At 36.0% G+C, this 24,494-nt stretch overlaps 2 protein-coding genes across 2 annotated transcripts; one reads left to right on the top strand and one right to left on the bottom strand.

Annotated features, from left to right (window-relative positions):
* Positions 1–13,383: 13,383 nt before the first annotated feature.
* Positions 13,384–19,674, bottom strand: LOC141427360 (patched domain-containing protein 3-like). Its single transcript, XM_074086700.1, has one exon. The coding sequence runs from the start codon at positions 19,123–19,125 to the stop codon at positions 16,312–16,314; it is 2,814 nt and encodes a 937-aa protein (XP_073942801.1). The 5' UTR covers positions 19,126–19,674; the 3' UTR covers positions 13,384–16,311.
* A 293-nt stretch (positions 19,675–19,967) lies between these two features.
* LOC141427033 (exosome complex exonuclease RRP44-like) lies at positions 19,968–21,393 on the top strand. Its single transcript, XM_074086265.1, has 2 exons — positions 19,968–20,161; positions 21,019–21,393. The coding sequence occupies exons 1-2, from the start codon at positions 20,108–20,110 to the stop codon at positions 21,376–21,378; spliced, it is 414 nt and encodes a 137-aa protein (XP_073942366.1). The 5' UTR covers positions 19,968–20,107; the 3' UTR covers positions 21,379–21,393.
* The last annotated feature ends 3,101 nt before the right edge of the window (positions 21,394–24,494 follow it).

Here is a 24,494-nt window from a genome sequence, read left to right as displayed (position 1 = left end):
TAGGTATATACGAGTATGATACGTGTTCTCTGCTCTGCGTGGCAACAACGCAAGCAGCAAAAGGTATTTTCCTGTTTATCAAGGGTAACCTTAATACCATTGATTGGTTTAGCTACAAACACAATTTTAATTAGAGATTAAATAACTCGTACTTTGGTATGGTGAAATTAATCACGGACTAATCACTAGTGAGTGATAAGATAAATATTTACCTGTAATTTATTCAGTTTGACACATAATAGGTGCTATACGTTTACTTTCAAGTCTACAAGTATCAAGGTAAGGTTGATAAGATTAGATAGATACATATTGCATTGCAGTTACATAAAAAAAACTCTCATAATAATGAATATGAAGCAATAGCTCTCCGATTATGTCCAGCAGTGGACGTCTTTCGGCTGACATGATGATGATGCGATTTTCTGCGATAGGTAGATAATTTTGGAACATATCATTATCTTTATCATCCCAGCCTATATATATACGTCCCACGGCTGGGCACTGGCCTCCTCTCAAAATGAGAAGGATTGGACCATATATATATACTAGCTATTATTCATGACTTTGTCTGTGAATATTCGTTTATCGCTATCCTGCAGGATCTATGCTACTTACCAGGGTAATACCATCCTACGTAGTGTGACACTGGGATTGGGAGTAGTGGCGTAGCGTAGTGGGAACGAGTAGGGGGCGACCCGCCCCGGGCGGCACTTTTAACGGGCGGCAAAATTCTATAATAATTAAAACTGAATAATAACTTGATAATAATATTATATTTCTTATTTTTGCAGCACCTACGATTCGGACCCTACCCGTGTGGTGTCGGGTTAGAATTAGACCTCTCCATTTCTTCCGTGGATGTCCTAAGAGGCGACTGAGGATATAGATTAAGGTATACCGTAGGCGACAGGTTAGCAACATAGTCTAGCAACCGGTCAATATTGTACCGTTTTCGTCAAACTTAAGAGCGTTTATACCTGCTGAGCTGGCAACGTTGCATTTTTTTTAGTTTTCCGATTATTCTATAAAAATTGAATGAAAATTAATAATGTTGTCTGATAGAACCCTTCTTAATTTATAAGTTAATGTGTCTACTTTAATAATTATTCGTGATAGACTTTTATATTCTTTAAAAACGAATTAATGTTTATGACCGGTTTTTAAAGAAAATAAAAGTATACCTATAAGGAAAGCTCAGCAGGTATAAACCTCTTAAAACCTAAAATTGCTAAAAGTAGCTCCGAAGCGCTGCTCCGAAGCGGTAACGTTTCGTGTGCTCTGCCTACCCCATTTGGGAATACAGGCGTGACGTGATGTTTGTGTTTGTTTGTGTGTACGGTTCGGACCGATTAGAATGAGTACGAAGTTTTCCGTTTTTCGTGTCACGAAATCGGAGAATCCCCTTGCTATCGCTCCGGCGTCTTACGTCAAAGTCGTAAAATGTCCAGTGTCGAAATTGCGTCCACATCGTAAGAGGTCCATGTCTTACATCGTCTAAGTCGTGCCACGTCCAAGTCTCGGGTGGTCCAAATCGCGAAATGTCAAAGTAGTAAAATGTCAATCTTTACTAATGTCTATGTCTCGGACGGTCCAAATCGCGAAATGTCAAAGTAGTAAAATGTCAATCTTTACTAATGTTTATGTCTCGGACGGTCCAAATCGCGAAAAGTCGAAGTAGTAAAATGTCCAATCTTTACTAATGTCTGTCTCGGACGATCCTAATCGTGGAATTTCTAAGTATTAAAAACCGGCCAAGAGCGTGTCGGACACGCCCAAGATAGGGTTCCGTAGCCATTACGAAAAAAAAACAAGTAATATTATGTGCGTTATATTATAACACAGTTAAAACACTTACTACAGTCTTAAAATCTATTACCAGAAAAAGAGCGTATCTTCACGGCTCTTACGTCCTTTTGTTGAGAAGCGCAGTTTTTCGGCAATAACTCAAAAACCAAGTTGAAACCAATTTTCGTTGAATGTATTTATTAAGCGTTACTTTTTCATATTTTTACATATTTTTTGGACAAACGGGTTACAAGATAGAGGGGGACTCACAATTTTTGCTACTTGGGAGTGATTATTTCCGTAAATCATCACATAATCATAAAAGTTTTTGAGAAACCTTATTATCTTTTTTAAAGAGCTGTCGAACTATGTGCCACTCGTTGATGCGAGTTAAAAATTATTTTTTTTTTTCAATTTCGCATGTAGGTACCCGGCCAATTTGCGTAGGAGTAATAAAATTTTAAATCTGGACCGCACACAGCCATGCAATTGATTGAATGATTGCCATGCCGATGCAAAAAAACTTCCCCATTATTCCTTCCGATTTAGATAAATTTCGGTATACAAAGTTGGGTTTACTTTATTGTTACGGTATACAAAGTTGGGTTTACTTTATTGTTAAAAAATTTCGTACTATGTACTATTAATATCAATTTACAACCTGGCATTTAACTACCTGGTTATGTTACGATCTTGACATTCTACTACTTGGTTATGTTACGATCTTGACATTCTACTACTTGGTTATTTTACGACCTTGACATTCTACTACTTGGTTGTTTTACGACCTTGACATTCTACTACCTGGTTATTTTACGACCTTGACGTTCTACTATCTGGTTATTTTACGATCTTGACTTTGTACTACCTGGACATTCTACGACCTGGGCACCTGGACATTTTACGACTTTGACGTAAGACGAGCGAATAAATCTAACGGTACAATAATGACATCCACCATAACTCCCATATTTCGATTTCTACATTTTTTTACCGTACAATTGCAAATTCTTATAGGCACTGGCAAAATTATCCTTCAACTGTCAGATCCATATTTTTTTAATTGAAATACCGAAATAAGAGGGTTGCAAAATTTTCTTCAGCCCCGTTCGGCTGTACCTAGGTACTCACGCTACGCGACTGACTGGGAAGGCCCGCGCGTCTCAAAACAGATGTTTTGAAATATAGATCAGATATTACTTTCTATTGCCATTTATTTAGGTAAATATGTAGGTACAACCAAGTGAGCAGTGACCGATGTTGGGTACCTAGTTTTAATTTATATATTTTATTTAAAACTGAACAACCATTGCTCTCTATCTCATCTGATGGTAAGTGCAATAACGCTATAAAATGCAGCTCACTGAGGCGATCTATGTAATTCCTACGGTTAGTCTGCAATATGTAGGTACATCCAGTAAAAACAAATGATGTTATACAGTCTAGAGGCTGTAGTTTGATCTCAACCATCAGAACATCACCAATGGTTTCTTATTAATTACCCACAGCTGCATATTAATATAATTAATTATCAGTGAGTAATATTCCAACACGTGCAGAACACTAATCTATTTTGTACCTAAGTACAAAATGGGTTCATTATTAAAAAAGTGTCCTTACCAATAGTTTATCAAATATTGAGTAGGTATTTAGTTGTTGGTAAGTAGGTACTAGACATCGATTTATCGCTATTTGGTATGATTTGATATATCGTTTGACGAGCTATTAATCTGAAACACGTGTAGTTTTGTAGCTATGTAGGTAAGTAGGTGGGTATCTCATTAAATTGTAGTCTTGTTGAAGAAAGGCATTTTTGATGATAGATATCGCATATGGAAATAACGGAACGATGACGTCCTTCGTACCTAACCACGTCTGACGATATGTTTAGGTTTATTCTTTAGTTCCATCACTTTAAATAGTGGGTTCGTTTTTCAAATCACTTGCTGGTCGCTTTGAAGTTTTTCGTTTGGTGGCGCTACAATAGTGATTTACTTACATAGACGTAAAGTCGACGGTCGGTCCGTACGTACACTTTTTAGGGTTCCGGAGCCAAAATGGCATATAGACTATCAATGGTAGAAAGCTGTAATTTTGCACGAATATATAATATGTAATCTGCCGACAAAATAGTAATTAAAAATTAAAAAAAAAATTTTTTTTTGATTACCTCCCATAGACGTAAAGTGGGGGTGTTTTTTTTTTCTCATCCAACCTTGTAGTGTGGGGTGTCGTTGGATAGGTATTTTAAAAGAAATATTCAACTTTAAAGTGCAAATTTTCATTAAAATCGAGCGTTCCCCCCCCCCTCTAAAATCTAAACCGGTTGGTGGAAAAAATCGAAAAAATTCATGATCGTAGTAAAAAGTAAGTATTATATCAAACTTAGGTACAAGGAAAACTATAACGGTTAAGTTTTCTTCAGAATTATTAGTAGTTTAAGCGTAATAGCAGCCTAAGGTAAAAAAAACCTAAACTTGGAATATTCCAACATAATTTGCTCTTGGACGGTTTTTATAATAAATAATTATAAGTATTTAAGAATTATGTATCTTAACAAATTTTTTTTTAAATGAAGTTAATTGTTGAGCACTTCATTATGAATAAATTTTTAGTTAAAAGAGTGAGAAAGATAATCCAATCCCAAGTCGAGAAACAGAGTAAGCAAACGACACTTCACGAGTTGCTCCGACATCATACGATGTACAACGAGTGTTCGAGTTCTTGCAGAATGTTCTTTACCTCTGCCTCTTTAGGTAGGTTTTTATAGGAAGACGTTTCTGGTTTTAACAAAATAGGAAAAGTTTTTTTCATTGTTTTTAAATTAAGTATGATATGAAAAATAGCAAAGTTAATCTCATATTTAATTATAATTGCGAAAGTTTATAAGTCTGTTTGTTTGTTACCTACCATTTCACATCTTAACGGCTGAACTTATTTAAGTAGGTGAAATTCGGTATACAGATAGTACAAGTCCAGGGAAAGGACATAGAATAGTTTTTATCCCGGAAAATTGCATAGTTCCCGCGGGATAGCAATAAACGAATTCTACGTGAACAGAGTCGCGGGCAACAGCTAGTTAATGAATAAGTGAAACTAGTATTAATATCTTTGATATTTTAATTAAAGTTAAATTTGGACCGTACAGTACAAAAAAATATTTATTAAATATGAGTTCCTAAATGGTGCACTATAAAGAGCCTATTTTCCTTTTGTCCATTCCTATATTGAACAGACTATTTATTTGACGTATATTGTGCTATAGCAACCTTAGATGAATGATTGGTCTCGCGCGCTCGCTCGAGCAAGCGCGCGCGAAAATTATAAAGTTTTTTTAAGGTCACTATAAAAAAACATAACCCTCCTTCGGGCAGTCGGGTAAAAAGGAAATAGATGGGTCATTCAACAGTGAGGGCAACTCTAAAACTCACACAGACATTTACAAATTTAAATAATTTATTGAATCAGGCGTTACTTTGCGGAGGTCCATATCAATGAACTAAAATAATTTCCTTGCTCACCCGCGACCTTACAATAGCTAAGTTTATGCAAAATATGCGTGTTCATGCAGTTCCTCCACCTCCACACTGTACTGACGCGTTTCGAACTCAAACAGAGCTCATCTTCAGAGTGCCACAACCGTACACCATGCTACCAGTTGTTACAGTGACAAGTTAAAACGGTGGTTGTGGTTCGTTAGTCTAACAACTGGTAGCATGGTGTACGGTTGTGTCACTCTGAAGATGAGCTCTGTTTGAGTTCGAAACGCGTCAGTGTAGTGTGGTGGTGGTGATAGATGGGTTTGTGTGATTTGTGTGTGTTCTTACAGTGTGGAGGTGGAGGAACTGCATGAACACGCATATTTTGCATAAGCTTAGCTATTGTAAGGTCGCGGGTGAGCAAGGAAATTATTTTAGTTCATTTACAAATTTACACAGACTGGCCCATCTCACTTTCGGTCACGCTCTGAAGCAAGGTCTGTATGTCTAAGTAATATTAAGTTTATGATGTAGATGTACGATGCGGATGATTTTAAATGCAAAGAAGTAGATAAGCTCGTAGAACAGTTTATTTCAAATAACCGACACCAAAAGAATAAATATTAAAAAAATATAAAAGGGCGTAAGTGCGTGTGTGCCGCGCGCGGTTAGCCAAGGACTACTGACTTGTGTCCGTTCGTTAGTTTGAACGGCGCATCGTTCGACACACATGCAAACTACCTGACATGTGAAAGATAAGAAATAAAACTTAACTAATAATATTGAACCCTAATGAGCACGTCGCTAACAGCATACTTACTAGGGGTAAGAAGTATTAAAATTATACTATTTTTGAAATAAAAAACTTTTTTTTCTACAAAATATACTTTCATAGATTAGTAATAAATTAAAAATTATGAAAAAAATATATAAACTTCCTTGTTTGTGGCTGTTGACACCTGATTACCTTGGTCTTAGACGAAGATTTTATTTTATGCACTAGTGCATAAAAAGTCATTTTATGTCGCCTAGATCCAGCATAAACACGAACTTTACGAGCATGAGAAGTAAAAAATATATTTGACGCTATTGCTGTATAAGTAGATATTTATGCCCTTGGCTGTACCTGTGTACTTTTGTTATGCCATCACGCAAAATTAAATTTGTTGTGTAGATAGCTGGACGTCTGGAATAACATAGGCTACTTTTATCCCGATATTTCGAGATAAAAATCTTGAAATCTCAACCGTGGGTTTAGAGTCATGAAATTTGTCACAGTTTTTTGAATACAACGAAATTAAAACCACTAGGTATGTATTTTTGGAAATTCTCACGGGAAATTTTATTTGTTTCAATTTCACCCAAATTATTTTTTTTTTCAGATTTTTAAACCTATACAAAAATTTCAACCGTTATTAAAAGAGGCATGGCCTAATTAGCGCAGGTATTTTACATAACATGCAACGTTAATGAAATCCACAATATAATTTTTGGGAATTCAAATGAGAATTTACTAAAATCCCGGAATTCAACGGCTGGATCTACCTCCTGGATTACCTAGGTACTTTCGCGTGCGAAGTCGCGGGTCGTCTTGTTGTATGATAAAATATAACTAGCGAGCTTCATTGCATTAAATCCGTTCTGTCGCGAAGAAATTGAATACGAAACGATTGGATCATTTAATGAACCACTTCCTCTTCGAGACGCCCCCCACGCCAGGAAACAAGGCGATGGATTACAGATATGCCAATCTTCCTTTCTACCTACAATAATACCGTAACTGACTGCCAAAGCATATCCTAAGCCACTGGGATACTAGAGGAAATATTTGGATTTGAAATTTGGTACAGCTTAAAGTTTCATAAAGATATGAGTACAGTCGAACAAATTGAATCATGACCCAGGGTGGAACCTTTTAATAATAAATTACACTATAATTTTCTAATCAAAAATATGAGATGTCAACATGACATTAGTAGCACAAAGGTTCCAACCCTGGGTCTTGATTCAATTTGTTCGACTGTACAATAAGAATTTATGTCGAAATACGCACGGGATATTGAAACAGCTTAAGTTGCTTTTGCAGGTGGTAGGACCTTGTACAAGGTCCGCCCGGATTGCTACCACCATCTTGCTCGTTAATCCTGCCGTGAAGCAGCAGTGCTTGCACTGTTGTGTTTCGGCGTGGAGAGTAAGACTGCTGGTGAAATTACTGGCACGTGAGGTATCCCATCTGAGGCCTCTAGGTTGGCAATACCTCTGGTGTTGCTGATGTTTATGGGCAGTGGTGATCTCTTACGAACGAAATAGTTATATTTACTGACGAAAAGTGCTTTTTTAAGTCAGATAAGGATGGCCGAAAAATTTTGTGGAGAAGTGGGGAGAGGTATAACCCCAACAACGTATTAGATCTCAGAACAAGCGGGCGTTTAACACTAGGTAAATAACCACAGAAGTAATAATAAAATCTTTTTACTATTTTTGTGTAACTATCACATTTATTTAAATCTCGTTCAAGGCGTGCATTTAATATTCTTTTGAAGTTTTCTTAGATCACATGTTGCAACAGATTTTAAAAGGTTGACTGTTTTAGGTTACTGGGGATGGATGTCTTCAATGGACCCAGGCGAGCTAGTGGAAATAGGCGGCCCCATGAACAGTGAGCGATACCTTGAAGTGTTGAAGGACGTAATGCTACCGTCAGTGCGTGTGGCATATCCTGAAGGACAAATTTACCTGGTTCACGATAATTCTTCAGTGCATAAGTCCAAAGTCGTCAAAGACTGGCTAAATATCCAAAAAGGCATAACGGTATTTGAATGGCCGGCTAAAAGTCCGGACCTAAATCCAACAGAAAACTTGTGGGGTCAGATGGTATTGAATTGGGACTCCAGTGAGATAAGGTCTAAAATTAATTTGGATAATGAGGTAAACAAAACATGGGAACTGTTGCGTAATAGTGATAGGTACGTGTTTCAATATGGTTTCAAGCATGAAAACTCGGCTTCAAGAAGTAATAGATAGTGACGGCTATCCTGTCCGTTACTAAAAGTAAGATTATTACTTACCAATAAAACAGCATTGGAACGAAAGAGCAAGTGTTAATATTTCCTAATACTATTATTTCGTAGTTAATCAATAATAAACAGACCTTTGTTATGATCAGTCAAGTTACCCTTGTTGACGAGTATTCATGTGTTAATGATGCACCATCTGACCTCACATAGGTATTGTTTTTATTGTTGTGTCAAAAGAGTTATCAGAAACTGTGATAAAAGAGAAAGATGTAAATTGCTATACTATAATAGTTAAGCATGTTGGTTCTTTCTCAGTAATCACAGGCACAATTAATATTATCAGTCTATGTAAATAAGTGTTGTAAATGTTTTTATAAAGATGATGTATAAGCAAAACGTCACCCCCAGGTATTGTTTTATTAGTAAATTTAGTTCGGCTCAAAACCTAAGTAAATAATCATTTTAACATAAATAGAAAACTGTATACCTACTGAACCAGAAATGCAACATGCCTATCATTTTTTTATACCTCATGCCTAACAAAGATCTCTTATATAATAATAATAATCAACGACAAGATGATTAATAAAAACTAAAAAAAAAAAGATTTCAAGGCGCGGGGTTTAGAATTTTAGTTTAGTTAGAATGTCTAGGCCAATTAACTATCCACTAGACCAACTTGCTTTCTACGTTACATGACAAAAATATTGAACGCTTTGATGTCATTACCAAACTCGAACTCGAAGTCGGTGACTCAGCACGACCCAGCAGGATGGATTGAAACCCATAGTATGTAGGTGAGTTAGACGACTATAATTGTTCCATTCCTGCTAGCTCGTGCTGCGGCACCGACTTCGAGCTAGTGTTAATGCATGGCAGCCCTGGGCTTTGTAATTAAAGTAATTTTATAGTGAATGGCACTCTTCACTGTCTACTCTATAGCTCTATGCATTGTGGTTTAGCTTTATGGTTGTTAATATTATTATTGAGTTATTTTTATAAGGACGTGTCTGTCTGTTCTCTCCCCCCTGTTCGCCACCGCATCTAAAACAATAAACGTGTCGTCTCCGAAGCCTTGTTTTCATTGCCAGCCAGCACCACTCCGTTCGGGCGCCTCCAGCCCTTTTAATGGCTAGTAGGTACCTAGAAAAATATTTTCAAGGTTTTTGTAGTCGGTTCCATTTTTCGTTATTTTTTATTTTTTTTGGAGTAGGTTTTAATTTTTGTTATTTTTTTTATTTGTAGGTACGTCTAGCCTTCGCCTAAGTCAGTTTAACGAAACAAAACACGTTTAAGATAGTATGTTTTTGTAATTTTGCCATTGTGTGATCAATCACAATGTTTATATTATCTTATCAATTATACAATGTACTTAATTGACATCTTGATACATAATGCAAGAACTTGCTCTATTAAAGGTACGCAGTATGTACATAATTATTTCCATAAGCCGTCAGATAGGTAGGTATCTCGTGACGTGACCTCTGAGACGATCTGATTATAAGTACTTAAATCTAGTAAAAGCATACAATAGTAGGTACATTACTGTAGAGGCCGAGAAGTAGGGGGTTGCCGGCCAAGCAGATAGAGACGCGAGGCCAGCAACCCCACGTTCCGGCCGAGGCTTGTATGCTTTTAAGATTGGTTTTTTGGAATCTTTTTGTATTTTTTATTACAATTCCAAATTTTACTTTTACGGTCATCCCGTAAAACCTAAATTGAAAATACAAACTGAAATATAGATGCACAGACAAACCAGAAAAATAAGACCAGCACTGGGAATCGAACCCAGGTCCTCGGTATTCCGTACCGCGTGCTATACCGCTACACCACTGCTGGTCAACGGTACAGACACGAATTTCCCCTATGCACCACATATCTCAGCTTGTTTGTTTCTTATTTGTGGCTTGTTTGTGGGTATTTTGTAAATTCAATCAATGAAAAACTAAAAGGATCTTTTGTAAGACTACGGAACCCTAAAAAAGACGAATTAATACATGTAGGGTCAGATTTTAAAATATCGTCTTGTTGCGGAAAATAATCAGAACAATTTTACTAGGTTTTGTAATAAATGGATTACTAATGTAAGTATGGGCAAAAAACTTTTCCCAAAGTATCACATCCCAAAATATTTCACTCAAATTATCATTTGGCAAAAAATCATTAGCCAAAAAAACTTAACGCAATTTTACAGTTAATTTTTTTTTTGCCAAATTATTGTTTCACAAATAATTACTAGGTCATGTTTCATATTACCAAGTATTATTTAGTCAAATATATCGTTTGGCATAACGTACTCTTCCCAAAATATTGCATGACATATACCTAATAACCTACTATTCTGGGAGCAGTTCGTTTCTCCACAGAAACACGGGGTGCAGTTCTAACCTAACCTAACGAACTTTTCTGATAGCAGTGCGTTTTTGCGGGGGACGCAGTTTTAACCTAACCTACTTAACCTATTTTTCAGGTAGCAGTTCGTTTATATGGGGGACGCAGTCTAATCTCATCTACTTTTCTGATAGCAGTTCGTTACTGTGGAAGAAGCAGGTATAACCTAATCTAACGTACTTTTCTGGTAGCAGCTGGTTTCTGTGGTTGGTTTGTGCGAAATGTCATTTTGAACAAACATTTTTTTGGAATACATATTAGCCAAAAAAAAAACGTTTGTCGTAATAAAATTTGACAAAGTAAAATTATACCAAATGATAATTTGATCAAATGAATAAAATGCGAAATGTAAATATGCTACAGATTCGTTTGGGAAATTAAACTACTGCGATAAATTTTTTGGGAAGTGAAATTTGGCAAAAAATATTTTGCCTAAACGGCAGTACCTACACCGTAATAAATACATATAAAGCGAAAGCTTTCCTAGAACTCTTTTATGTTTACTAATGTTTCGGCGAGTAACGTTTGGCAACCTGTTTCATTTCGCAACTTTTCATTTCCCAACTGTTTAATATTACTGAAACTGTAAATATTTCAGATTTTTATAAAACTAACCTAACCTAACCTAAAGGGTTCTACACGATGGCCCTGAAATATTGACAGTTTTAAAGTTTGCGAAATGAAAAGTTGAGAAATGAAACAGGTTGCCAAACGTTACGTTGCGAAAAGGCAGTACTCGCTCTTAGCTATTTCTTGTCAGACTGGAACGTTTTCATATCGCAACCAAACACATCACTCATGCGTGGACCATTCAGGGACATTAAAATTAAGTCATAACAGATTAGAAAAAAATATTATAAATAGCATACTTTCTCATCATGATTTCGGCTTATTTAGGTACGAGTACGACCCAAGTGCAGGACACAGGCCTCTTCTAAAAGAATGAGAGGGTTTATCTAGAACTTAATAGGTTCAGCCACGAATTCTGCTTACAATACAATTCTTTAGGTCACCAACCATTTGCCTTACAATTAAAATCTAACCTACCTCACGATCATACATGATTACTAATTACTAATGACAAATAGAAAGAAAGAAAGAAAGAAAATAAATTATTTATAACGGCAGTAATAATATGTTATATGCAGCATTAGTAATATGTAAAAAAAAACTTACAACCTTTCAATCTTGCTAGCTATTTTTAGCTCCTTTTCCAGGCCCCGCCAATTTAGATAAGCTACAACAAAATCAATCATAATTTTATATTGTTTACCTATTAGGGATTAATTTTAAAACGAATAATATTTTTAATGACTTCAATTGATTTTGTGCCATATTGTATGCTAAGCAAGTTCGAATATTTGTGTACATTTATGTGGTCAATATTATAAGAGTAGGTATGCACGGTGCCTGGAAAAGGGCTAATCATTGTTTGGCAAATATATCAGAGACACAATAAAGTGTGTAGTTTATTTTCCATAACGTATTGCTTACATATGAACATAACAGGTGTATATGAAACCTTCAAGGTTTAATAGCATAATGGCATAGAGTTGTTGTTATGGGCACTAGGTTAATTTACAGTGCATTTCAAGATATTCAACTGTTTGTAATAGTTTATCGTTATCAATATTAGACACCTTTGAGCCTTTTTCAGCCATTTTGGGGAGTTAACACCAAAAGCCCCCAAGACTTTGATCACAGTCAGACAGAAGTTATTATTGTAATTTTAAACATAGTGATGCGGACTAGGGGTCGCTAGACTCTGGCCAGCGAAAGCTGTCCACGCATTTTTTTACGCAACTTTAATCTAGTATCATTTTTGAGACTGTCATAATTGACATATTTTCATTCTAACCCGGCAAGATAATTTTGATACTTCGTCTATAAAAAAAATTTTTTTTGTTCAATTCAACTCCTACCATCCTCAAAAGGTTATCAGATAATGTTAGAAGATAATTATATTCAATACCAATCTGGTCAAAATGGTCCACAAATTGATGCGTCTGCTGTACGTAAATGGGCATGGGCACTGACACATAAATTTTACTAAGGGACTCCTAAAGTGCATCATCAACTTTCACACATTACTTACTACATGAATTTTAATGCAGCTTGAAGAGTCCCGAGTATAATTCAATATCTGGAAAATATATCTAAATAATTTCTAAGTATCAACATCGTTTAATCAGTGTACAGCAAGTGTTGTCAGCCTCATTTTTTTTGATTTGCCGCCGTTTGTCGTGGACAGCTTTCGCTGGCCAGAGTCTACTCGTACATCATGGTCACGTGTAGTGTACATAAGAGATAGATAACAGGACTTTACGTAGGTAAATATTAAAACTAGTTATCCGACTTGTTTGCGAAATTCAATAAAATAATTACGCCAATTGATTGCATGTTATTATGTTATTAGTCGCGATTGACCAAATTTAATATTTAAGTTAATAGGTATTTAAAATGAGCTTATTTCCAAGTGTGTTCGCAATTGAAAATTAGACTATTTGATTTGAAGTCGTCTCTGTACATGCATCAAATCGCTTCCTTTCTCTTTATCATCTGCCCTTAAATTCATCAAAGCACGTGGAAAGCCTTTATGAATTTAACATTATTTAGTTTTCCTTTATGTTACTTTAACATTTACTGTAACGTACAAAATATACCTAGTTTTTTTGTTTCAGGTTTATCATATTATGAATAAGAGGGTTAGGTACTGAATATAATGTAATCGCAGGTATCAATTACAATCAACAAATCGCTATCACATGCAACATTGTTTCAATAAGTATAGCGTATGTTTTAAGCGCTAAGGTCATAGACATAAATGACTTAAAGGACATATACCTATATTTTGAACCTAAGCTGTCACAAAAACTTGTACTGAGTCAAACTGCAAAATCGTTTTATTATAGGGACATCGTCTTAAAATAAAGTATAGGTATAAAAAACATAAAATTTAGTACGACATATTATTATACAAACAATCTGAAATCTACATTTATAGTCGTAGATATGACTCGAAACCAAACCAGGGGTCGACAACCTTTTGGCAGACGTGGGCCACATAGTGAAAAAATATATAAAGGCGGTCCTACGAAAAATTAGCGGGCCGCACAAAGATAATTGTATACCTAATAGATATCTACCTAGTTACTTATTGTAAGTGATATTACAAAACAGTCGCCGACCCCTGCTCCAAACCATAGATACATGAGGGTGAGGACATAAGTCTACTAGATTGGCATTGCAAGAGGAAGAGCGATATAAGTAACACGCGTATGACAATGTGATAGAAAAAAAAAACATTTTTCTTCCACTTTCAGGAGCTTTTGAAAATTTAAATGAAAGGAACACTTAAATGAAAGGAATTAAGTTTATTTTTCTGCCCTCGTCTCTGTCACTACAAGGCCGGTGGTTAATATAAAACATTGTATATCTTTATGGCATTGAAATGTGTAACCTGCGATATGTTATTAGATGTCAAATTCAGTAGGTACGATGACGTAAGTACCTGATTGTTTCTGGATAATAACCTGGACTAGGCTAGACCTAGTTTTAGGCTACATCTAAGAAATAAATTTAATTTGACATTCAAGCTGGATACAATTGATTAAATTTTTTCTTCACTATGTTTACTACAAACAGTATTAAATACTACTGTGTGTATCAATATCAAACTGGTAATAATTTCAACATGACGATATTTCCTCGACACCTGAACCCAATATACAAATAGGGATACAAATTTGTTCCGACATACGAGGGCTGTTCTGAAAATTTCTAGCTACTCAAAAAGCGTAAAGATGTCTATTAAAATTTTCAAAATACTCTCCTGCGGCATCTATAGGTAACTACACTTCTGCATTCGACTAAAGCAGCTTTCAAAACAAGAAAAAAATCTATCTTGCGGAAGGTCGAAAAGTGCCCGTCTAAATTAGTCTACTTGTTGAAACTTCGTCCTCGCATACGTTTTTTTTATGGTAGGAAATAAAAAAAAAACGCACGGGGCCAGGTCTGGGCTGTATGGTGGGTGTGGCAATAACTGAACCCCAGAAGTTTGCAAAAATCAAGTGTCCGAGCAGCAGTGTGAGCGGGAGCATTATCCTGGTGAAAAAGAATGCCGCGGGTGCTGCTCCTCGGACGGTCGTCGGCGGGTTGTTGGAAGGCGTGAGGCAGTCATATTTCACTATATCACTGGCTAGCTTTTTGCTCTTCTGTGAGTAAATGCGGTATCCATCATGAAGAAACCTTGCGTTTTTTTAGATAAACGTTTATAGTACATTGTGTCTTAAGGGTGGTAAATAAGGAATTACGAACGAGAGTTTATTAGAAGCCCGAAGTCGAAGACTGAGGGCTTTAATGAGTCGATGTTCGTAATTCTAGTACGTACCAGCCGTGCGACATACAATGTTTTTCATCATATTTGCGAGTAAAATTTTATATTTGTATTAGAAAAAATATAATTCTTCCAAATATTGGCGATACCTTAGGGTGCGCTCTTGTTAGCGCTGCCCTCCCCCCCCCCCTCCCGCAGCATGCGCCGCAGCGTGCGTGTGCGTGTGGTCCTGCCCTGCAGCAGCGCGCGCACGGGCACGGCGCAGCAACTTCAGTACGGGCACTGACTCATTTACCGACCTTGGGCTTCATGACAAGAAAATTTGTACGCGCAATGACTCATTTACCGACCACGGGTTTCATGACAAGCACATTAAGGTCGAGTGTTTTATTTTAGCCTGCATGTTACGACACTGTTTACGAGCAAGTGTGATGAAAAAATATTTGAAACAGCCCGTGATCTAATCTTTAGTTCATTCTGAACTGAAGTTCGAAGGCTGCCCAGGCCTGGCTTCATCTTTGACGGACTCTGTGCCCCGACCAAATACTCGAAACCAAAAGGAAACGGTGGCTAACGAAGGAGCAGATTGTCCAAAAGCTATGTTTACATTTTCATGCGATTGTTTAAATGACAAACCTCTTTTGTAGTCGTATTAAATCATAACACGAAATTCTTCCCTAGAAACGTTCATTTTGCAATCAGATCAGAACTATGTGAAACACATATTTTTTAAAACAACTTTTTTTTTTCTTTTAAAAGGTTTGTCAATTATTTTCGGGCAGGACTTCAAAGTCAATTACAAAAAAAAAGAAAGGTTGAAAAGTATAATTTTGCAAATAAGTTTGTCACAGCTAGGAACTTTCAGAACAGCCCTCGTACAACTAGTCCAACGTTTAGACTGAGTATTCAACAAACAAAATTACATTAAGCTAAGGCACTTTCAAAGGCACAATGTCAACAGTTAGGTATTTGAAAAAGAGTGAGCAGTTGACGTTAAGCTAATATGCTTACCGAATATGTACCGAACACACATTATCGCTAATCGAAATATTTTGACAACCTTCTAACAATCTTCTAATTCTCCTTCATCATCCTTCATCTCATAGGTACAATTTCACTAGCTGAGTAGGGTTCAGCCAGCAGCTGCAAGCTGCAATATATCTACTTCATGAAGTTAAGTAAAACACAAATCTTTTTAGGAGAATAGATTTACACTTCACTTACGTATACTGTTAAATTATATCAGTCGAATTTGAAATATAATTCTATGCCTTAAAAATACTTATATGTATTTACTTAGATCCTACTTTTCAAGCATGAGGTGCTTTCCATTCATTTCTACTTCCTCAGGTACAATATCATCTTCTCTCTTTTTATGCCCCGCAGGGCCTATTAACGATAATACGACTGGTAAGAATACCAGTCCATTAAATAACCCGAAAATTATCACTAGTAGGAAAATTTTAGCAAATGTCTGGAAAGTATAAGCTTGGGACATGCTTAGAAGAGATAGTGAAAGTAAAGTTGCACCGCCTCCGAGCAAGACTGCACCACCAATGGAAGTGATGGTCTTCAGGGCTCTGTCTTGTCGAGAACCATCTGTTATTGTTAGGAAAGTGTGCCCAACATGAGCTGCGTAATCTACGCATAACCCAATAGCAAGTTCCAGACCGATACAACACACTATATCCACCGTCATGCCCCACCTTTGCATAAATCCCAAAACGTTCACTAACGTTAACAAGACGCACATGAATATCCAGAAGCACATTTGAAGATTAGTTATCAGTACCATTGTACAGACCATCACGCATAGCAAGGTTAACTCTACGTTCCTCTCAACCTCGAGGGCTATCACTTCGTCAGTGACCCAGTTGGCGAAAGCTTTGGACCAAACACTACGATAACCGTCACCAGATGATATAGTAACATTTCGCACCAGACTTTTTAGATGATTCATGGCGGGAATGTGTTCCTCCGGCCCTGTCAATTTAGCAAACTTAAATGCTAAATGAGACGCCGTAATGTTAGCAGCTGGATGACCACAAGTAAATGGTTGAGAAAACTTGAAATTCATTTGATATTTTCCACCAATAGGACTGAATAAGAATCGTGATAACAGTGTCTGAAATTTGTCATTAGAGACAGCAGTCGTGTTGTACACGTTGTGTCCGAAATTACTTTTAACGTATCCATGGAATGCGTCGATCCAGGTTTCAACGTCGTCAATATACCATTCCTTCTCCAATCTACGTGTCAAGTCATGCAAGTTCGTCAATTCTTGCTGGTAATCCATTTCGCCCAAAAATATCATGCCTGTGTGCCCTTCATTAGGATAATAGTACTCGTGAGCGTTAATATACTGCTTGTAGCTAGAGTGTTCAGGTATGAACCATTTCGGATCAAATCTTTGTTCTAATCTGAGTATTGCTTCTATGCTAAACCCTGTTAAGGTAAAAGTAAGAATAATAACCAAAATTTTCGAAGGTACAGTGAATATTACTTTTTTATAGACTTCAGCAAACAGTTTTTGGAACATGGTCTTATCCTTGGACAATTTTATTTGTTGTTTGTGTTTATAACATAACAGAATGCCATTCCTATTCGCATCAATTCTCTTGAGATCTAGAGTGAAAACTGCTACATAAAAAGTAACCGAATAACAAAAAATGAAAAATACCCCTGCTGCTGCATATATACAGAAAGATTTTAAAGAAGGCAAAATTGTTATAGCCCCTATTAAGAGAGCTACAATGTCAGTAAAAGAAGTAATGACAATTGACACACCTGCATGTTTCAACATAAGACCCACTTTATAGGGAAGACTTTTCCTTGAATCTGCTTCAGATAGGTTTTCCCAACAAGCCTTCATCACAAACATGTCATCCACACCAAGACCCATTAGCAGAAATGGTAAAGAGGCATGAACAGGTCCAAAAGGAACTCCAATAACAGAGCACCAGCTCACAGCAGTAATATAAGCCATGCCTACACATAGTAAACCAACACCACCAAGTGTAAGCCGAATTTCTAACCAATTCCACCGAGATAAGCCAAACTGTATATAGAAAAACATTAAAGTGATACTTAAAAATAGTTTGTCCAGCTCATCAAATATAGCATTTCCACTGGTGTCACCAAAACTTCGACCAGCCTCATAATAAAAGGTAACATTTTTATAATTATCAGGCATGGACTGCATTAATTCAAGATAATGTTGTTCCCACAGAGCAAGAGCAGGAGAAACCCAATCTTCTGTCCCAACCAAATTGCCAACTTCATCCAAGTCAACAGCTGACATGTTGACTGATGTGTACCAAGTCAATAGAAGTGATTTTGCAGCCACAATATCACCACTCTCATCACGACTAATACCACCCAACAGCTGAGTGTAATTGTAACCATGACCCGTAATAGGATTTCTTTTAGCATTATTTACTTTAGTAACAATGTCATGTTTAGTAGCATTTTTTATTAAATCTAGATCATTCTTAAACAAATCCACAATATTATACTGTAAGCACAGCAATTCAAAGTTTTCAATGAAACTACAGTAAAATTCCTCATCAACCCAGAGAGTTGGATCTGAATACTGACTATCGCTAGTACTAGTAAATAGGCTTGAGTTTCCACTCACTTGCTCTTCCGATTTAGTTTTCAGTTCGGAACCAAAAAGGTTTGTTATAGCTGGCACTTTGAAGCACAGGTCTTTTAAGTTGTAAACTGAATTATTGTAATGAACTTCCAGAGAATTCACTTGTTTTGTGATGTTATAGACTGTCATTAGCATTTCAGGCTGCAGTACATCCTCAGCTTCCACTAACAATCGCTGCAGACGAAAGGCTGTCCCAAACTTGTCCACATACCAATATGTGTCTTTGTAAAAATCAGAATCTGGTGGAATCCATAATTTCATAGGATTTTTCTCAATATGGAACTTCATCAGTCCAATGCAACTCAAGATCACAAACAACCATGATAGCATTATTGTCTTTACAGGATGTCTTCCAACTTTCACTCCCAGGATGAAAAATAGGTCCTCTACAAAGTGAACAAATCTTGAGGATACACCTTCCCATAGTTGTTGAGGGGTCATTATTTTCTTTTTGGAAGGCATAGTGTTAACAAATTAACACACCTGATACTTTTATCTTGAGGTTTATAGCTTGATAAGTTTTTGTACTTTTTTAGAAAAAAGAAAAAACCCGGCGATTTTTTCCTCCACACCACCTTCCTTACCAGTTGTCACGGTCTTAAAAAGAGAATCGATAACATTCTTCTAGTGTCATTCGTTTGCATATTATACGATTTATCGTGCGAATAGTTCCAACACATGGCACATTGCCACAATGTTATCATTGTCACAAACACTGCCGCATCCCGAGCATCTCACATTACTTTAATTAAAATATTTTTTAATCGTAATGCCACTTCAATTTCTTCTAAAGTCCGTACTTATAGTATTAAAATATTGCTATTTCAATGAAAAATCCATTCCGATAACATTTTGTGTTTTGTCTTGTTTGTACGAAAATAAACGCGCGAATTACAATGACAAAATTCGACTCCCGCGCATAAAGTGACTTGACAGTATGAAACATTCAGTCAACTGAACAAGAAAATAAAATTTCGTTTATCGTTTGCTGAATGGAAGTGACATGCCAGTGACAGCCATAGAGTAAGGTGACAGCTAAGGTGACAGCTAAATTCAAATGACGTCCCCATGTAATGGAGAGAGAAGTCTTTTTATTTAATAAGATTGAACATTTTTTTCATATCATTTCGAGGTTTGTCAATGCGTATAATTTCGTTTCTTCTTTATACTTAACTTTAATTTTAATACGAAAAAATGTTAATATTTTTGAAAAAGCTCGGTGTTAACCTGTACTTTCAGTGTGTAAATAAAAATACCTCTCATTTTTGTCAATGTCAAATTGACAGTGACAAGAAATAAATATGCAAAAGTATGCATGCAAGCTTGCGTGCAAGCAAGTGAGGCAATTTATTTATAATATTAAATTTATAGCAAATAATGTAATTTGTTTCTAAACAAAGTTCTGATAATACAATTACACTTGGTACTTACATTACAAACTAACATGTGGACAACAAAGACTTTTTTGACTAAAACAAAGCGCGGCAATATTTTGAAGGTGAGGTTATGTTTATATTTATCCAATCGTGTACTTGTTAGCAGATATACGAATCACAATTTAACATGTTTTAAACCCCTTTGAACTCTAAAATACATTTCCGGATTCAAAATTTTACTTAAGTGTTATAAAACTTATAATATATGTATTTAGCCCTTTCCAACCCAGCCGAGTATGAAAAGAGTTATGACAAAGGACGGTCACTATGCCAAAGGGGGCACCATACATTTATTTTTATTTTTATTGCTTAAAACGTGTTAAAACATAGGAATCAAAAAAAGAAATAGCCATATTTCAAAAAAAAAAAACAAAAATATGGAGCCAGGACAAAAAATTTAACTTTTTTTTTGTTAGTATAAACCCTATTTTAAATACTTTTCTCTGTGACCAACTACAGATGAGATAGGAGATTTAGAAGAAAGAAAATGAGCATTAAACTTATATTTTGATCAAACAATAGCTAACAACAACTTCACCAAATAATAATAATAGCAACATCAACATCTGCCATTTTTGAGAAAAGTAACGAAACATAACATAGTAAGAATGAATTTTAACATATTCTATAAGATATCATCATCATTTAAAATATTTGTCACTATGACTTCATTTTGGTAAATAAAATTCTCTGTGCCCCCTTTGCTACAGTCCGACCCAAAACACAAATGTAAAAGTTACAACAGTGGACCTTATGTACAATCTATGTAAAATTCAAATGTAATTAACAATCGTATTGGCTGGGTTCAAAAGGGATTTGTTTTTAGTTAACATGCTTAATACACTGCGGCGGTAATGGGTACTAGCAGCAAAACTTAAACACAATTTTATATTTTATATTATTTTAATTTTATTCTTAGATTGTGAGAGAGCATTATCTGCGAGTTGATTTGCTGTGTGGGTCTGCAGCTTGCGTGATATGTCCCCACAAAGATGACGAATTAGTCCTGGACTCAAAACCGGAGTCAGTTTGTGCACTATTTGAAGATCCACACTATCTCATACTGGATACAAATGTAGTATTGCACCAGATTGACGTTTTGGAAGAGGATGCATTAACCAACGTGATCATACTACAGACAGTGTTGGATGAAGTGAAGCATCAGAACACAGCTATTTTCCAAAGGCTTTTGGAAATAATTGGAAATAAAAAGAGGAAGTTTTATGCATTTGTTAATGAGCATCATAGGTTAGTTCATACTTACTATTTTCAACTGTGAACCCTAGTAGCAAAATAAACATTTATATTGTTAAAACCTTTGATGAACCATACTACTAGATTCAAGATCCCATACAAAATCAAAGCGAAAACGTGGCCGTGTTGCTTATATCATAGACAGTCTTATACTTATAGCTATATATCTGTTTACCTTCTAAATTAATTTAAATATATACCTTAAGTCTAAGCAACAAAGATCCAAATAATAGTAATTGTATATAATACTTACGACGTATCGTCATAAGACAAGCAAAAACGTTCGATTAACAAAAGAACATTCATCTTTCAAAAAGATGTCATTCTATTTTAGGAACAGGGTAATAATGGAGTCGCAATTATTATAAGACACAGTTTTTTATTTCACAGAAATATAACACAAAAAATTTACATATACAAATATTGCCATGAAACGAAATGTTCTTATAGATACTTAACTGAATTAAGTTAACTAATTAGAAAATGGGTGATTGACAACACTTCAAAAACCTGCTTTCAAATTAAAAACACCATATTCAAATCGGTTCACCCGTTTAAGAGCTACGTACGGTGTCACAGACAGACACACAGACACACATAGCGGTCAAACTTATAACACCCCCCTTTTTGCGTCAGGGGTTAAAAAGACAACATAAATGTTTTACCAGATTTGACGTCATCGATTCGGTTAATTCTCGTACCGCTGCTTGCACTGTATTTTGTTTCACGAGAATCTGCAATTAACGGCAATATTATAAATATCATACGGCTTGAACTTGAAGCTTTACGTCTTCTTTAATAATATAGCTTCACTTCACCTCGCCACACTTAATCTTATATTATTTTAAACATTTATGTAACTTTACCTGCAATTTTGGAATCGCCGTTTTCCGTAATCTACGCCTTTGGCTATTTCCAACTATGTCAAATTTATCAAAATGAATCGAACATACAGTCGAATTTTTGTGCGGTCTGTAAAGTTCTTCTTCTCTTTCTCTCGCGACAATAGATGTCCATTCCGCACAGCGAAAAGGATCACTAGGAAATCTACAAAAAAAAAAATTATTTTAAAATGAGAACTACTCTACGAATTTCTTGTTCCAGAAACACCGATTATTGGCAAGATGGTTGGCCAAACAATAAATTATTGATTTTTAAATGTAAACTGCCAATTTTTACGTACTTTAAATGAAATACTGACTTGTACTTACCTAAAGAAGGATATTCCTTCAGAAACCCTAGTGTTACGGTGGCTGTTTCCGCAATTTATAAATGAACATTGTGGCATTTTAACACGTCCGCAATTTGGCTCTGGTTGACGCGTACTGTCAGAAATAAGAGCACAAATTTATTTTGTGCTCTTATTTCTCTGGCCGTTTTCAGAGTTGTGACCTTGAATCTAGTAGTATGGTTCATCAAAGGTTAAAACTGATATCCAAATTATATTACGCAAAATTCTGTATGACCATTCAATTAATCTGTCACATGTCCAACCATCTCACAGAGATTAATTTGTAAAATCAAGAAATCTCCATGTTCCCGCAGAGTGATGCAAAAAAGTTAGGGACTACTGTAGTCTTCAGGACAAGGTTAAAAATGTCTGCTATGACAGTATTTTGATAGATGACATTCTAATAACATAAATCCATTCCAAAAGAGATAAACATATTTCAGAGACACATATGTAGAGAGAAACCCAGGGGAAAAGCAAAATGACAGGAATGACAGAGCAATCCGTGAAGCAGCATCATGGTATGCAACCCATCTGTCAACAAACAATGCGGCAGGGTCATTTCCTCAGATTGTCCTGTTGACTGACGATGAGAGCAACAGAAATCTGGCTCAAGAGAAAGGCATCACATGCTGCTCTGGTAAGTTTAAAAATATTTAAACCCAATTACCCTGTCAATTTACCCAGATTGTATAAATTGAACCCGCTGCACAACCAGCTGCAACCAACAAATTTTTTGGGAAATTTGAATAAGTATCCATTAGTGGGCATTAGCCCTGTATTAAAAGGTGATCAAAGTTAGTTACAAAAATCTGTAAATTACAAGTATTTAGCTAAGCACCACTGTGGCACACAGGGCGTTTATTTAATTAAATTGTTAAATAGAATTTATGTGATGAAACAAAGTCCCATGTCAGTAATACATGCTTATTTACTATCCTAGTCAAAGACTACATAGAGAATGTCAATGGATTTCCTGGTCTTGTGGACAAATTATCCAAAAATGTGATACCAGAGAGCTGTTCCAAGGATGCTCTGTACCCGGCTCATCTGACCATCGGCCAGGTTCGCACGGACATCAAGCATGGGAAACTGTACCAGGGAACCTTTCATGCGTCCCGAGACAATTTTCTGGAAGGCACAGCTTCAGTCAGTGGATTTGAAAAGCCGGTAATGTTTCATTAATAATTTCAAGTAACATAACATATTGCTCTTTAGCCCTTTATCTACAAATATTCATCATTAATCACCGCAACTTAGTACAGTGAGATGACAAAAATAATAAAAAGGCATAGCTAAACACTGTACTTAGCAGGACCACAAATTAAATTAAATCAGAGCCTTTTCAACATACAGTTTTCGTAATCGAATGAGAGGATGTTTTCAAGTATATATGACTAGGGGTCATTCAAGTATTACGTAAGAACCCCCGGTTGTGCAAAAGCTTTTAATCAAGCAAATATCGCTACCCTCTTGCAAACAAATTCACATGAAAAAAATAAAGAACCTGAATAGATTTAAAAATATAATACCAGTGCTTACGTAAGCATAGGGGGGAGGTGGTAGGGTTTTTGCTGACTTTCGCTGACAAGGGGAAGAAGGGGTTAAAACAGATTAAAATTCTGCTTATGTGATATTGCTTTTGAGACATACTTTATGATCTTAGCACTGATATTTGTCGTAACAGTGAAACAGATAAAAAGACAAGTCTTTTTTGTAGAACTTATATCAATTTAATGAATCTATTCTACTTTATATTTACCAAAAGAAGCTGAAGCGTTGGCAGGCCTCCACCAGGTGAACTGACGACATCGTGAGAGTTGCGGGAAACCGGTGAATGCAAGTGGCCAGTTGTTGTTCATTGTGGCGTTCTAAGGGGGAGGCCTTTGTTCAGCAGTGGATGTCTTCGC

This window comes from Choristoneura fumiferana, chromosome 4, assembly GCF_025370935.1.
Source record: "Choristoneura fumiferana chromosome 4, NRCan_CFum_1, whole genome shotgun sequence".
In the NCBI taxonomy this organism is placed as follows: domain Eukaryota; kingdom Metazoa; phylum Arthropoda; class Insecta; order Lepidoptera; family Tortricidae; genus Choristoneura; species Choristoneura fumiferana.
The sequence above is the reverse complement of the archived record's forward strand: the minus strand, read 5'-3'. Positions and strand labels throughout refer to the sequence as shown.

Bases quoted from the DNA above. Each gene is read 5' to 3' on its own strand.
- LOC141427033 (XM_074086265.1), top strand. From the start codon at position 20,108: ATGTGGACAACAAAGACTTTTTTGACTAAAACAAAGCGCGGCAATATT. The intron at 20,162-21,018 runs GTGAGGTTATGT...TTTTATTCTTAG, and splicing joins AGCGCGGCAATATTTTGAAG to ATTGTGAGAGAGCATTATCT.
- LOC141427360 (XM_074086700.1), bottom strand. From the start codon at position 19,125: ATGCCTTCCAAAAAGAAAATAATGACCCCTCAACAACTATGGGAAGGT.